The 15436-nt window shown below is 39.6% G+C and overlaps 2 protein-coding genes across 2 annotated transcripts; one reads left to right on the top strand and one right to left on the bottom strand.

The window, feature by feature from the left end:
- Positions 1-30: 30 nt before the first annotated feature.
- On the bottom strand, positions 31-531 carry LOC133877543 (pentatricopeptide repeat-containing protein At3g62890-like). The gene has a single exon (XM_062315925.1). It carries the CDS (start codon positions 529-531, stop codon positions 31-33), a length of 501 nt encoding a protein of 166 aa, XP_062171909.1.
- Positions 532-4234: 3703 nt separating this feature from the next.
- Positions 4235-7830, top strand: LOC133874547 (protein transport protein SEC23 G). Its single transcript, XM_062312400.1, has 2 exons — positions 4235-5241; positions 5842-7830. Exons 1-2 carry the CDS (start codon positions 4528-4530, stop codon positions 7498-7500), a joined length of 2373 nt encoding a protein of 790 aa, XP_062168384.1. The 5' UTR covers positions 4235-4527; the 3' UTR covers positions 7501-7830.
- The last annotated feature ends 7606 nt before the right edge of the window (positions 7831-15436 follow it).

The raw sequence follows: 15436 nt of genomic DNA, 5'->3' as shown, positions 1-15436 counted from the left end.
TGATCTCGTCTGGATTCACTAACTCCCCTTTCATGCAATAAATAATTGAATTGCCTCTTCCATTAAACCATTCTGCACATAACCAGTGATAATGGCATTCCAAGATGCCAAATTCTTGCTGGACATTCTGTCAAAGATTCTTCGAGCCTTCTCAACATCTCCACATTTTGAGTACATGTCTATAAGAGCAGTAGACAAGAAAATGTTCAGAGGAATGGCATTAACATCAATGAACGTAGAAATCCATCTTACAACTTCAAAATTAGCAAGACTTGAACATGCAGAGACAAGGCAGACCATTGTTGCTGAGTTGGGTTCGGCCTCATCAGCGGAGACTAGCATGTCACAAAACAAGTCCAACATCTCCACCAAATTCCCTTCTTTCCCATACCCATTTATCATTGCAGTCCAACAAACCACATTCCCTCTTAGAGGCATTTCTTCAAACAACTCCCTTGCCTTTTCAACCTCTCCCCAGTAGACATACCCCAAAATCATCGAATTCCAAGAGACCTCGTCCCTTTCCAACATTTCATCCCACACATTCCGTGCATAATCAAGATGGAAACCAACGAATTGTTCACGAAGAGATCGGATCGAAAGCCTAATCTAAAAACATGGGCATGTATTTGTTCACCGAGAGCGATCGACACAAGGGTCGTGCAGGCCTTAAGGACAAATGGGTAAGTGAAATTGCTGAGTCTGATGCCTTCTCGATGCATTTTGAGATAGAGAAACAAGGACTCTTGCGGAGAACCTTGGAGTGTGTAGCTTCTAATCAAGGTGTTCCAAGAGAAATCAGTCGGGTAAAGGATTTGGTCGAACACAGAGCGAGTATAGTCAATGAAATTGAGGTCGACAAGCTCGGCGAGCAGCTGGTTTTGGAGGGGGAGGCCATGGACGAGGATTTGAGCTTGGATTTGATGAAGGGGAGTGAGAGAGGTGGCGCTGCGGAGGAGAGAGAGGAACATGGAACTCTGCAAGCCGTTGCAACTTAAAATTTCGAAAATTAGTTATACAGAGGCTAGGCAAAGGATAGTGGACAAAAAATTTCTCTGTTTCAAACGTCAGTGTTGCAAAGACTTGGTCACTTGGCAATGAAACTAAAAATCATGTTTTCCAAAAGAACGTGTAGACAACAACAACAAATCAACGCTGCCCTTGAACTAAGGAATGCCAGTGACATTATTATATTTCATTTCAGAAAAAGAACACATCATCACTACGGGTATGTTTCGTTTGTCTCCTTTTTTTTTTCTAGGTCCAATTCGTATTACACATTATACCTTAATTTTGATAAAAAAAAAAATAAAGATGATACTTCCATTTAAAAGTTAACTGTAGTCAACGTTAGTGCCATTAAACATCCTTTAAAAGTCGACACATATTCGAGATGGCACATCAGCTTGCCCTCTCAGTTGCTGATATAACGTGTATATGCCAAATCAGTGCCACGTCATATATATATATATATATATATATATATATATATATATATATATTTATTTATTTATTTATTTATTTATTTATTTTCTTTTTGCTCTTTGGCCTTCTAGGGGGAGGAGGGGAGGGAGGTTGTTCGGTCACCTCCAAGGGCCAAACCCTCTAAATATATATATATGTACTTTTTTTTTTTTTTGGCCTTGTGGGGTGGTTCGGCCCCCCAGACAAGGCACTAATGTGACATGTACATGTCGTACCCGCAGTTGAGAGGGCAAACTTATGTGACATTTGGGAGAGGTGTCGAATTTTAAAGGGTGTTTGGTGGCACTGATGTAGACTACCATTAATTTTTGGACAGAAATTTGGACAGAAGTACTACCTCCATCTTTCGCCAAAACCAAGGTACCATCCGTAATATGAAATGAACCATAGGGGACAAAAAATAAAGGAGTTAAACTAGGGTTGACAATTTTGACACAATCCGCGAATTCGACACGAACATGACGTGAATATATAGGGTTTAGGTTTATGTTATAATCCATTTATGACCCACCAACTCGTTTATGACACGTTTATGATCTGTCAACTTGTTTATGACACGTTTACGACCTATTTATGACCTATCAACTCGTTTATGACACATTTTTTACGAGATTAGCTAAATAGGTTGACACGCCAATCCGTTTTGCCAAGCCTGAGTTAAACCATAGGGTTGGAACGTATTTAACTCTATATTTTATTATGTTTGAAAATGTTGTTTGAGTGAGTTTTTAAAGTTAAAATTGTACTTGAGGTTTACCTGACCCGCCTTTCGACCCGTTTTAAACCCAACAAAATTTTTTTTTTAACCCAACTCAAAAATAATAATTCAATAATAAAAAAAAGAAGAAAATAAAAACTTAAGGGTGGTTGAGCCACCCCTGGGCGTCTGAGGGTGGTAACCGGGCCACCACCAAGTGTCTGGGGGTGGTTGTAGTTGGCCACCCCCGTCTAATTCAAAAGCCACCATCAAACAACTTTGAGTTTATTTGAAAACCACTCCAATTTTGTTTTTTGGTTTTTTTTTTTGTTTTGTTTTTTGTTTAAATCAGTTTTTTAGTATTATAATAATAATAATAATAATAATAAATTATTTATATATATATTTTTCTCAATTATATTCAATTCAATTCACATTTCCAAACATATTTTTCAAATTTTGTTTTAGATTCTCTAAACCATCTAAAACTAATTTAAAAACTCAAATTTTGTATGTATTCACAATTTTAAATATTATATATATATATACATATATCGAACACCCATACCCTATCCGTATAGCCCACCAGTACATGTGATATTGAAGAAACTTAGTTGCATGAATTTTTATGCACCCCTTGGATGATTGGATCTGTCACTGCTTCCCCACCAATAACAGGGATTTGATTCCTTAGAACTTTCAAGGTATTTTGTTCACTTATGGAGATCTGATTCTTTATAACATGGGATTTAAATTTAGATTAGATCAGCCGAAGAGTACAAAAGAGTAAATTTGCCAAAGACTATACCACCAACAGAGAAGTAGATTCAACCCATGTGGAAGGCCCTTGCTAAGTTACATTACAAGGCAAATTGAGATGCCATTATGGATAAGTTCAGTGAGCGTTTGGGAATTAGTATTATTGTGGTGCGGGATCACGAGAGATACGTGCATGCTGTAAGGAGTATGACAAGATTCAGTCACTTAGAACGGGTAGCTGCAGAAGCCTTAGCAGCTTTCCATGCCTCTTTCTTTTGCAAAGAATTAGATTTACATAATATCATTTTGAAAGATAATGCGTTCCAAGTGATTAAAGCGGTGAGCTCGAATGTTCGTAACTGGAGTAGATTTGGGCAACTAGTGGATGACACTCGTATTATATTAAATTCAATTTTTAGTTGGCAGATTCATCATATTAATAGAATCGCTAAATTTTAGCTCAATAATCTACTTTTTTTGATTTTATCTATCACTTTTAAAAGGCTTCATACATCAAAATCTTTAAATATTTATCTATTTCAACTAAATATTAATTTTTTTTATTGGTTTTAAGCAACTTCTCTTAACAAATGAGGAGAAACAAAAAGTGAAAAGTGAAGTGAAATGAGAGATAAATAATAAAATATTGAATAGCTCATAAAATTTTTGAGCCAAATTTGAAGTGAAATTCTGACAAGAGTCAAAATAGAGAATTTATAGAAAGCTTTTTGAGTGGAGTTTTTTTGAGTTTTTCACTAAATTTTGGTAAAATTTTTAAAATGGAGAACTTACTAGGGATGTTCTTACTCAAGTTGTCGTTAAACAGTTTATATATTAGGGTTGAATGAGAAATTTTTTTGAATATATCTGTGATATTATTTTATTAGAGTAATCTACTATATTTCTTTGATAGAGTAATAAAAGTATTACTATATTATTAAAAAGTGATTCCGCTTAGGTGCTATAAAAGCTATAGAAATTTTATTTTGTAATTTCTTTTACAGTCTTGATTAAATTCTGAGTTTTCAATGAGAAAGAGGGATTGAATTTTTCTTTAGGGCATTTAAACCAACAAAAAATTGTATGGAATTTGAAAAATGCTACAATTTTCAAATTCTTTCTGTGCAATTTTGCCCTTTAAATCATATGTCACAATTTTATGCAATCATTTATTTTAGAAAATATGTCAAATTGTGACACATGATATGATTTGAAAATCAAATTTTAAAAGAAAAATCTGAGAATTCTAGATGAGTAGATGGCAATCACCTGGGAGAAATGGTTCATTCCACCCTGCCCCCTTCCGCAACAAACAATTTCTCACGCATTGGCGGAGGAATCAACTTAACCCAAATCAAACCCTAAACCCAAATCACGGATATTCATCCCGAGAGCCAAACAGGCCCTCTCACTCCCCTTGCTTCCCCACCCTTACTTTCCACTTTCTCTCCCATTGTTTTCCTTTCTTTCACACCAAGAAAAAGAAAATGATCCTCCTTTACAGACATTCATCAAATAAAATCAACAATTAAACATCACTTTTCCCCCATCTCCATATTAGGGTTAGGGTTAGGGTTTCCCCCACCATGGATTTCATCGAATTGGAGGCCATCGAAGGCCTCCGATGGTCCTGGAACTCATGGCCGGCATCCAAACCCGAGTGTTCAGCCCTAATCGTCCCTCTCAGCGTCATGTGCACGCCATTGATGCAGTCCTCCGAGCTCCCAATCCTCACCTACGATCCTCTTCTCTGCTCCCAATGCGGCGCTGTTTTGAACCCCTACGCCCGGGTCGACTACACCTCTCGCATCTGGTACTGCCCCTTTTGCTACGCCAAGAACCCATTTCCTCGCTCCTACTCCGGCATCGGCGAGACTAATCTCCCCGCCGAGCTTTTTCCGACCTACAGCACTGTGGAGTACGCGCCTGGCCGGAAAATCCCGAGCCCACGTGCTAATCCGGGTGGTCCGAGTTTGAATTCCAAGCATAATTGGGCAAACGGGTTGTCGTCGACGTCGTTGGCGTCGATGGCGTCGTTTTCGTCGTCTTCGTTGTCGTCGTTGGGTGGGGATTTGCGAGGGTTGGGACCGGCGTTTGTGTTCGTCGTGGACGCCTGTACGGCCGAGGAGGAGCTCCGGGCGCTGAAGAATGAGTTGCTGCTCGTGGTGGAGCAGTTGCCGGAGAACGCGTTGGTGGGTTTGATCACCTTTGACTCGATGGTTCGTGTCCATGATCTTGGATTCTCGGAGTGTTTGAGGGTTGTTTTGTTACATGGCGATCGCGAGCTTTCTTCGGAGCAGGTACTTCTCTTTGTAATTTCAACTTTTTTCGCGCTCTTTTGGGATATACAAATTGAAATGCAAAATGTTTGTGTTGGCGTTTTTTTTTATTTTGGGTACTTCATTTATGGTGATGCATACGCTTGCGAATGTTTTCCGGGAGTAATATGTCATTGCAGTTCTGGGATGTTTTGTAGCCTCTGATTAATTTCTTAGGAGAAGGTTGTGTATGAATAGTATTCCGATATGTAGAGGACGTTCTTTTGCTGGTTGTATGACAGGGTAACTGGGTAAGGCTCAATGCCTTCTGGCTTCTTTAGTGCTTCTGAAAACCTGATGTGTGCTTAATTCTCTCCGATACCCTAGTCTCCTTGTTCTTTGAAGACTTGAAAGCTAGACAGGACATTTATGGTATTCTTCGTTGCAGCATTTCTTCTTTGTTCTATCCCATTAGACTTATCATTTGCCTCTTCTAGAGATAAAGGTAGTTAGAGTGTGGCCCTTGTCATGCATGCAAAGGTACATGTTTGCTTCCTGAATGCATCATAAATTTGTTGGTGTTTACTCCATCGTGTATTTGCTGAAATTGAATTATTTTTCTTCCTTTCTTTGAACCCTTAGACCCAACAGTTTCTGGGTGTTACTCACATAAAGCAACAGTATCTTGGAAAGGCACCAGTTATCCAAAAGCAGGGTTTTTTGCTACCAGTATCCGAATGTGAGTTCAATATTACTACCACAATAGAAGAGATCCATTCATCAGTGCAGGCCATGCTGGGGCATCGCCCTCAAAGATGCACAGGAACGGCAATATTAGCTGCACTTGGACTTCTAGAAGGATGCTTAATAAATACAGGCTCCCGAATCATGGTCTTCACATCTGGACCTGCAACTCGAGGCCCAGGGATTGTTGTAGACACAGATTTCAGGAACGCTATCAGGAATCATCGGGACCTTGTTAATGGTCATGCACCTTACTATAGTAAATCTAGCAGCTTCTACCAGCGAGTATCACAGAGATTATCTGATGCATCTATTGTTCTTGATGTGTTTGCTTTATCTCTTGATCAAGTTGGAGCTGCAGAGCTAAAAGGCCCTGTTGAGAGCTCTGGTGGATTCATGATGCTAGGAGAGTCATTCGAGTCAAGTCAGTTTAGAAAATGCGTGAGGCATATTTTTAATCGTGATGAGGAGGGAAACTTGAAGATGTATTTTGATGCAACTATCGAGATAGTGACCACAAAGGATGTAAAAATCTGTGGAGCCCTTGGACCATGTGTATCTCTACAGAGAAAGAACAATTTAGTGAGTAAGAATGAGGTTGGGGAGGGTGGTACCTATATGTGGAAGTTGGGTACACTCACTAGCAAAACATGCTTTGCTTTTTTCTTCCAAGTTAGTGATGAACAGAAGGTTCAACCTGGATCTGCATTCTCCATACAGTTCATAACACGATATCGATACGGGAACATGGGAATCCGGAAAAGAGTGACAACTGCTGCAAGAAGATGGGTTGGAAGCCACTCACCAGAAATTGCTGCTGGGTTCGATCAAGAAGCAGCAGCTTCAGTGATGGCAAGACTTGCTATCAACCGGGCAGAAAAGTGTCAAGCTCGAGATGTTATCAGATGGCTGGATGACGGGCTGGTCAGTTTTGCTTCGAAGTTTGGAGACTATGTCCAGGAAGATCCTTCTTCCTTCCGCCTTTCGTCTAACTTCTCACTTTATCCACAGTTCATGTACTACTTAAGGAGGTCCCAGTTTATTGATGTATTTAACAGTACTCCTGATGAAACTGCTTTCTTCCGGCTGATGCTCAACCGCGAGGGGGTGGTGGGTTCGCTTATCATGATCCAGCCTACACTTCTCGAATATTCCTTTGATGGGCCACCTATTCCAGTCCTCTTAGATGTTCGCTCCATTTCTCCAGATGTTATTTTGCTCTTCGATTCTTATTTCCATGTGGTTATTCATTATGGATCCAAGATTGCTCAGTGGAAGAAGCTTGGTTATGACAAGGACCCAAACCATGAGAATCTAAGAAAGCTGTTGGAAGCTCCAGAGCTGGATGCGGAGCAGCTTGTTGCTGGAAGAATTCCGGCACCCAAGATTATAAAATGTGACCAGCATGGTAGTCAGGCAAGGTTTCTTCTAGCGAAGTTGAACCCATCCGTTACTCACAATTCAACATACACAAATGGATCAGATATTATTTTCACTGATGATTTGAGCTTGCAAGTTTTTATAGATCACTTGCAGGGCCTGGCAGTGCAGAGCTGATCAAGAGGACCACTGTATAGAGTTTTTGTTTATCAATAGTCATACGAAAAGGAATAGTGTATATAGCTTTCAAGAGAAAAAGGTTTGTAGTCGTTTTTACCAACAACAGGTGTTTTATACGCCGAGTATGAGGGTTTTTTTTGTATTCATTTTTTTTTTGTGTAATCAGAATAGTTGTTTTATTTCTTGTTTAATTCTAAGCATCCCCATTGACAGTTGTTGAGAAAATACTTCATCAAAACCAACGGTACGGATGAAAGGTGTAACTGTATTAACTGTTGAGATTTATGCGATTCAAATGGTACATCAAATACGTTACCTGTTTCCTAATGCAATTTTTCTCGTTTGTCTAAGCCACTTGAAGATGTTACTTTTTTTTTAAAAAAAAATCGAAGTGGGGAAGGGGAAAAGGGCAACTTGAAGATATTACTTAACCACGCAAGCCAAGCATCAAATTTTATCCTCTTCTTTTTCTTTTTCTTTTTCTTTTTTTAAATAAAATTTAATAAATAAATAGTTATTTTTAAATATGATGGGGCAAAAAAAATGTTGATGTGGCTTAAACAAGTATCACTTTATTGGATGGAAACACATAGAATGACCCATTTTAAATTTGCGACAAAGCTAAACAGTTAAAATCAGTTTTTAAAAATTTAGGAGTTGATCACAAAATGGGATTTATTATACATTTATCTTTAATTTAATTACTACTATTTAATCCTAAAAACTAAAGAAAAGAAAAGGAAGGAAAAAAAAAAAAAACTCAAAATTAGGCTGAATAGTGAACCCGACTAGGGGAGAGATCGCTGGGCGTACCTTGTCCCTTCCAACTTTATCTGCTCGAAATTAGGCTGATACAACACATTTGCAGAGCTACCTATCTACCAGTATCCTACGCATGATGTAGTTGGCCACCGCCATGGTCACCATTAGTGCATGATCAGTACCCCTTTAGCATGTTGCAATGTAAAGCACCAAGGGACATGGTTTTGCTACTCGGGAGTGGTTCATCTCTTTTCCAATTCAATTATAAATCATTTGTCGGTCTCTAATTCATATCATTGTCCTATTTTATCATCCACGGCTGGTTTGTATATTAATCTACTCAAGCCGTTTAGATTTGAAGCTTTTTGGACTAGGGATTAGTCCAATTTTGCAGTTGTAGCTGTAGCATGGCTTTCGAATATAGAGGGTTCTCCAGCTTTCTCGTCGAGCAAAAAGTGGAAGAAGTGTGACGTCCCATATCGCCTGGGAATGAGGATGTGCTTATATGTATAAATGTACCCTTTATGACACAACGCGTTTTAAAGCCGTGATGGCAATGAACCTATCAGAACTCCGCAGTTAAGCGAGCCGCCGCGAGAGTAATCCCAAGATGGGTGACCTCCTGGGAAGTCTGATATGGGGAGCCAAAAGCGGACAGTATTGTGCCATTGAGGGTGGATCGTTACAAATGGTATCAGAGCCATTGCCCAGCCTGAGATGGTGGGAGCGTGTACAAGCCCAATGAGGGACGCCAGCGGGGACGCTGGGTCCAAAGAGGAGGTGATTGTGACGTCCCATATCGCCTGGGAATGAGGATGTGCTTATATGTATAAATGTACCCTTTATGACACAACGCGTTTTAAAGCCGTGATGGCAATGAACCTATCAGAACTCCGCAGTTAAGCGAGCCGCTGCGAGAGTAATCCCAGGATGGGTGACCTCCTGGGAAGTCTGATATGGGGAGCCAAAAGCGGACAGTATTGTGCCATTGAGGGTGGATCGTTACAAGAAGACTAAAGGGGCTTTTAAACATTGGAATACTCATCATTTTGGGCATATTCAGTATAAGATTAAGTCTCTGATGTCTGATATTAGTGTGATCCAATCTAGTCCTCATTCTGCTGCTAATATGGTAAGGAGATAGTTTTTCAAGAAGCTTTGCGGGAGCAGTTATTGCAAGAGGAAGTGCTTTGGAAACAAAAATCTAGAGAATTGTGGCTCACTTGTACTGATTTAAAGACGAAATTCTTCCATGCTTCCACAACTTGTAGACGAAGGTATAATTCTATTTCTTCCTTGAAGAATTTGGATGGTTTTGTTATTATTGGTAAAGATAACATTGGTTCTCTTTTGGTGAATCATTTTAGTTCTCTTTTTTCGACTACTAATCCCATTCTAGATGATGGCCTTTCGGAGTTGGTGGATATGGTTATTACTGAGGATGATATTGTTACTTTGTGTATTTTTCCTGATGAATTTGAAATCTTTTCAACAATCTTTGCTTTAAGTTTAAACAAAGCCCCAAGACCTGGTTTGTTTTATAAGTCTTATTGGCCGATTGTGGAATGTAGTGTTGTTGCTTTGGTTCAGTCTTTTTTCATAGGGGGTTATATGTTGAAGGATTCAATCATACTAATATTTCTCTCATTCCCAAGATGGATAATCCTTCTCAAATTAATCATTTTCGGCCTATAAGTCTTACCAACTTCAATTACAAGATTATTTCTAAAATCTTGTCCAACCATCTTAAACCTCTTCTGCATAAGATCATTTCTCCTACTCAATCTGCCTTCCTTAAAGATCGTTCAATTCATGATAACACAACTCTGGCACATGAGATTTTCCACTCCATGAAACAAAAAAAGGGGAATGGTGGTCTTATGGTTGTGAAGTTAGACATAGAGAAAGCTTTTGATTCTATGGAATGGGAATTCCTTTCCAAGATTTTGTCTCTGCTTAGTTTTAATTCTTGATGGATTCAATGGATTAGTCAATGCATAACAACTTCTTCTTTCTCCATTCTTTTGGATGGTGCTCCGTATGGCAAATTTTTCCCTTCTAGGGGTTTTCGGCAAGGTGATCCTCTGTCCATTCCTCTTTATTTTGGGTTATGAAATTCTGTCTAGACTTATTTTAAAAGAGGAGTCTCAGGGATGTTTACATGGTATCACGATTGCGAGACTTAGTCCTCCTATCTCTCATCTTTCGTTTGCCGATGATGTTATGATTTTTTCTCGAGCTAATTCCAATGAAGCTAATGTTATTCTACATTGTCTTTCCGACAACACATTATTTTGTCTAAGTCTGTTATGTTTTTTAGCAAGAACTGTCTTCATTTTGTTAAAAGGGCTGTTAAGAGTATTTTGAATCTTCCTCTTATTCTTGCTAAGGCAAAATATCTTGGCATTCCCCCTTTTATGCATCGGAAGAAGAAAGATACATTTATTGAACTCAAAGATCGGATTTTTGCCACAATTATTGGTTGGAAAGCTCGGCTTCTATCTCAGGCGGCCAGGACAACTTTTGTTACATCTGTAGCAAATGCTATTCCTACATATATTATGTCTCTCTTTCTTCTGCCTAAGTATTTTTGCTCAGAGATTAATACTTTGATACATAAATTTTGGTGGGTTTTTCCACAAGAAAAGAATCATAATCTCTCTTTTCTCTCTTGGGATAATATATGTTCACCGAAGGCTTCGGGTGGTTTAGGGCTTCGTTCTATAGAATTTCAGAACAGTTCCTTGTTGGCTAGGCTTGGTTGGAAGATGACCACTAATCAACCTCTCCTTTGGGTTGATGCTCTTAGAGGCAAATATCTTCAGCATGGTATTTCTTTTCTAAATGCTCCTTTTAATTCTCTGTCTTCTAGGATTTGGAAAGGATTATTGAAAAATAGGAAAGTGGTGGAGTTGGGTGCTTGCATTTCTATTTCTAATGAGCTGAATATTGATGTCTAGAATTCTCATTGGATACCTTCTTTGACAAATTTTAAGCCTAGGCCGAATGTTAATCTGTTGAAGCTTCCTCCCTTCACAGTGGCTAAATTGATTATTCCTGGTGCTAGATCTTGGAATTTGCAGTTATTGTGTGATCTGTTTGATCCTGGCTCGGTTCAGAATATTTTGAATATTCATGTTCCTCAGGTTATCTCCTTTGATAAGTAGTTGTGGGCTTCATCTCATTCAGGTCTTTTTTCAATTAAATCTGCTCATGAGTTAGTTTTGGCTTCCTCTTTTGGTAGAACTTCTCCTTTTTCCCTTGAGGTCTAGTTTAAGCTGTGGGGTTTAAAGCTTCAAGCCAGGCCTAAACATTTGCTTTGGAAGATTGCTTGGGACATATTGCCTTCTCGTGCCAATATTGACAGATTTGTTTCTAGTGCTGAATTGGATTCCTGGGTTTGTTCCTTCTATAAAGGTTCTCAAGAGACTTTGTGTCATCTGTTCTTGGAGTGTGATTTGGCTAGATTGCTTTGGTAGAGTTCTCCTTGGCCTCTTATTACCACAAGTTTTGCTGCTAGACCCATTGTTGATTGGATTGCAACTATTGTAAATCCTGTTTTGTTGTTGGCAATTCCTAAGAAAGAGGTTTGAAAATTCCAAATTTTTGCTGCTCTTACTTTGGATTTCATTTGGTTGTCTAGGAACAAGTTAATCTTTGAAGGCCTGAAACCGGATCTTGTAAAAGCCTCTAAGATGATAGATGCTTCTCTGGAATTGCATTTGAGTGCCTGAAGTGGTTTTGTTCTTCCCTCAGTTTGGTTTACTCCTCATTTTGGTGTTGTCAAAGGGAATTTTGATGTTGCTATTATGGAGGATTTTGTTATTGCAGCTGTTGTTGTTAGTGATTCTGCTGATAATATTATTGCTGCTGCTACTCAGAAGTTTTTCTTCACGGATGTTGGTATGGGGGAAGCTACTGCTGCCCTTTTAACCACGCCGTTGGCTGCTACTTATGGCTTGACTTCTTTTATTCTTGAAGGGATACTCTCTTGGTTGTATTAGCTATTAATAATCCTTTTAATTTTTTCTCTTGAAATTTTGCTAGTTTTCTCTCTGATATTAACTTAGTTCTATCTTCCTTTCATAGTTGGAATGTTGTAAAAGTGTTTAGATGTGCCAATTATCGTGCACTTGCGTTAACAAAATTGGCCACTTCTCACATTGTGTTTGGAAGCATTCCTATAGGATCTCTCATTCTCTTTTCTATTCAAATCAAAAGTGGGAAATATCCTTCACTGTAATTCATTTTCCCCTCATTAATTAGAAAAAAAAAAAAAAAATTCCTCATCAATGAAAGTGATGGGGCATAAGCTTGGAGGGTTGCTCTATCTTGAAGGCCTTATGGGAGGAGTTAGACTCCCCTCCCCAAGTGAACCTTCTAGATATTGTCCTAATCTCCCTTATGTGTCCATGATCTCTTCTAGGACTGTCTTGTTTCTCCTCCATACGAGGCTCCTTAAGTTCTTTTCTAGGCTTGTGGTCCTAGTGGTTGGCCACAAACCTCATTAGCTTTCATTGTTTTATCAATTCTTTTAGCTGATCCTTGAGGTCGTAGCAATCATTTGTGTTGTGCCCAACGTCCTCGTGTAAGTCACAGTACTTGTTTTTCCCCTTCGAGTTAGGCCTGAACTTTAGCTTCGAGGGCCACTCAAGTTTGATGTGGTCCTGTATCTGCATGAGCACTTCCTTCGATGATACGTTCAAGGTGGTGTACTCCGCGCATCGAGTTCTAGGGCTCGCTTGACTCCGTTGCTTGAATAACCTGTGCTCCCTAATGCCTTTGATTGTTCACCCTAATCTCCGGTCTTCTGTCTCGTTTCATTCCTCTTTTTATCTCGTTGACCACTCTCTGATTGCTCACGGTATTTGAGCGCCTATAGAGTATCTTCAGCGTTCATGTGACTCTTAACAAAATCCATAAACTCGGCCAGGGTAGTCGGCGAACCCATGGCCAGATCTTTCATGAAGTTGCTAAATGGCCATATTCCACCCAACACCGCTGCGAATACCACTTGCTCGTCGTGACCTTCCAAAATAAACTCTCCTTGTTAAGGTGTATTAACACACAACACACTCCTAACTCGTCTCTACCACATAAGAGTTCTAGTGAGTGTATTGATAAGACTTCCGGTAGTTCACAACTCCTAGTGACAGCCGGTTCCTAGGAATAAGAGTTCTACTTGTATTTAGGTTCCTAGGGATAAGAGTTCTACTTGTATTTAAATTAGTCTTAGATTACCGATGATAGTTTGTATTAGATAAGACTTATCTCCAAGAGATAGTATTAGATCAGGAAGCTAGAAGCTAGAAGTTAGAAGTTATCTTGTATTCTATGTTATCTCTATATATATTGAATAGACGCTCACTAGATGAGTAAGCATTCAAAGCCAAATAATCTATTCTTCTACAAGGTGTCCCCATTTACTCCCTTAGCAGTTCCCTATCTTTTCGTTTGAGGATGAATAGATAAGTAGCAGACACCCTCCTACTTTTGCCTCCTACAAATTGGCTACAGAGCTATGCAAATGATTCCACCGAGCCAGGTTCTAACCAACTAAACCACCTTCGGGAGGTAGATACTAAGCAGCAAAGGCAGCAAGACTCCTGGGAAAGTCCTATCTTTGGAGATAGACACCAAACAACTATTCCCGAGAATACGCGACATGAGGTGTACTTTGATTGGAGTCGCAACCCGTATTTCGCAGGATCGCACTCAACCCCGGGAAATCCAGGATTGAAGATAAATCTCAGATTTTTCGGCAAAGATCTCTCCCGGAGGTTTATAAGGAGAGAATCTCGAGATTAGAGGATAGAAGAGTTTGAGTCTAAGTCAGACTCTGACGGCGCTCTCAAGCCATAGAACATGAAACCCTAGCAATAAGGGTGCTCATCACACAACCTATAAATAGGCCTATACCTCAGGAATAAATAGAGGATGAAGTTTTGATAATTAAGCAGAATTTTTCTCTCATAAACTAACTTAAGCATCAGAGTGAGACCACCGGAAGGGTCTCCTGACTTTGACTGTTTTGCAAGATTTTTGGAAAAGTTTGAAGAACCTAGAAGGACTTGTTGTGTTCACACCATACCGAAAACTGATTCAACAGAAGGGATCTTTAGTTCCATCATAAACCTCAATTGTTCGCACCTTAAATTTCGTTGAGTGGGGAAACTCTACTATCTTAGGTACGAACGGATGTTGGGCACTTTGTCGAAACTCATTCATAGTAAACAAGTTCTTGCCATTCATCTTTCGGGATATTTCTTACATTTTGGCTTGAAAGTTGTTTAGGTTAGCATCCACCCAACTATCTGCTTCATTGAAATCCAAATGTTTCTCCTTTGACTTGTTCTCTTTCAGATTTAGTTGGTTCTCTCTCTCTCTCCCTCTCCCCCCCCCCCCTTTCTTTCTCATTGTGATGGGATGGTTATGGATTCATTTGCTAGAGTTAGGCCATGATGGCTTGTTTCTTCTGTACCATCTGGTCCATGTTTTGCGTTATGTGCTGGAGCTAGATTCTCAATGTGGAGATGCGGTGGTCCTGGGGGATAGTTTCCCCTGGAATATGCTGGGCCTAGGGGATATTCTTCTTCCCAAGGGGTTCTCTCCATTCTAGGGTTGACAATTTTTGACACGACCTCCGAATTCGACACGAATACGACACAAAGTTATATAGTTGAGTTTAGGCTAAACGGATTCGAGTTATAAACAGGTCAACCCGTTTATGATCTGCCAACCCATTTATAACCAGTTAACCCGTTTATGACTCATTAACCAGTTTATGACCCTTATAAACTTGTCGTGTTTGGGTTTCGTGTCTCAACTCGTTTAGTTAATCGTGTCGGGTTCGGGTTGGCGGGTCGACCCCAAACCCGACACGGTAACCCGTTTTGCCAACCCTACTACATTCCTTCCACTCTTTGATTTGGTTTCAGTCATGCGACTTCAAAAAAAGAAGAAGAAGAAGAAGAAGAAGGAATTAGAGTATGCAACTCCATGCTCCACAAATGTCGCCAATTGATAGTGCCAAAATTGCGCAGCTGCTTCCACGTACAATTCTCCTACAAATTAAAAGCTCATAAAAGAAACGCTCAAAGGCCTGTCGGAATGAGTTGATGGGGGACACTTCCGATGTCTAAGTTAGTAAGGCTACAAAAAGGGGGGTTTT

Source organism: Alnus glutinosa, chromosome 1 (genome assembly GCF_958979055.1).
Source record: "Alnus glutinosa chromosome 1, dhAlnGlut1.1, whole genome shotgun sequence".
NCBI lineage: Eukaryota > Viridiplantae > Streptophyta > Magnoliopsida > Fagales > Betulaceae > Alnus > Alnus glutinosa.
Note: the sequence above shows the minus strand (reverse complement) of the source record. Positions and strands in the feature narration are given on the sequence as shown.

Coding starts and splice junctions, on each gene's coding strand:
- LOC133877543 (XM_062315925.1), bottom strand. CDS start 531: ATGTTGGAAAGGGACGAGGTCTCTTGGAATTCGATGATTTTGGGGTAT.
- LOC133874547 (XM_062312400.1), top strand. CDS start 4,528: ATGGATTTCATCGAATTGGAGGCCATCGAAGGCCTCCGATGGTCCTGG. Junction 5,242..5,841: donor GCGAGCTTTCTTCGGAGCAG/GTACTTCTCTTT, acceptor TTGAACCCTTAG/ACCCAACAGTTTCTGGGTGT.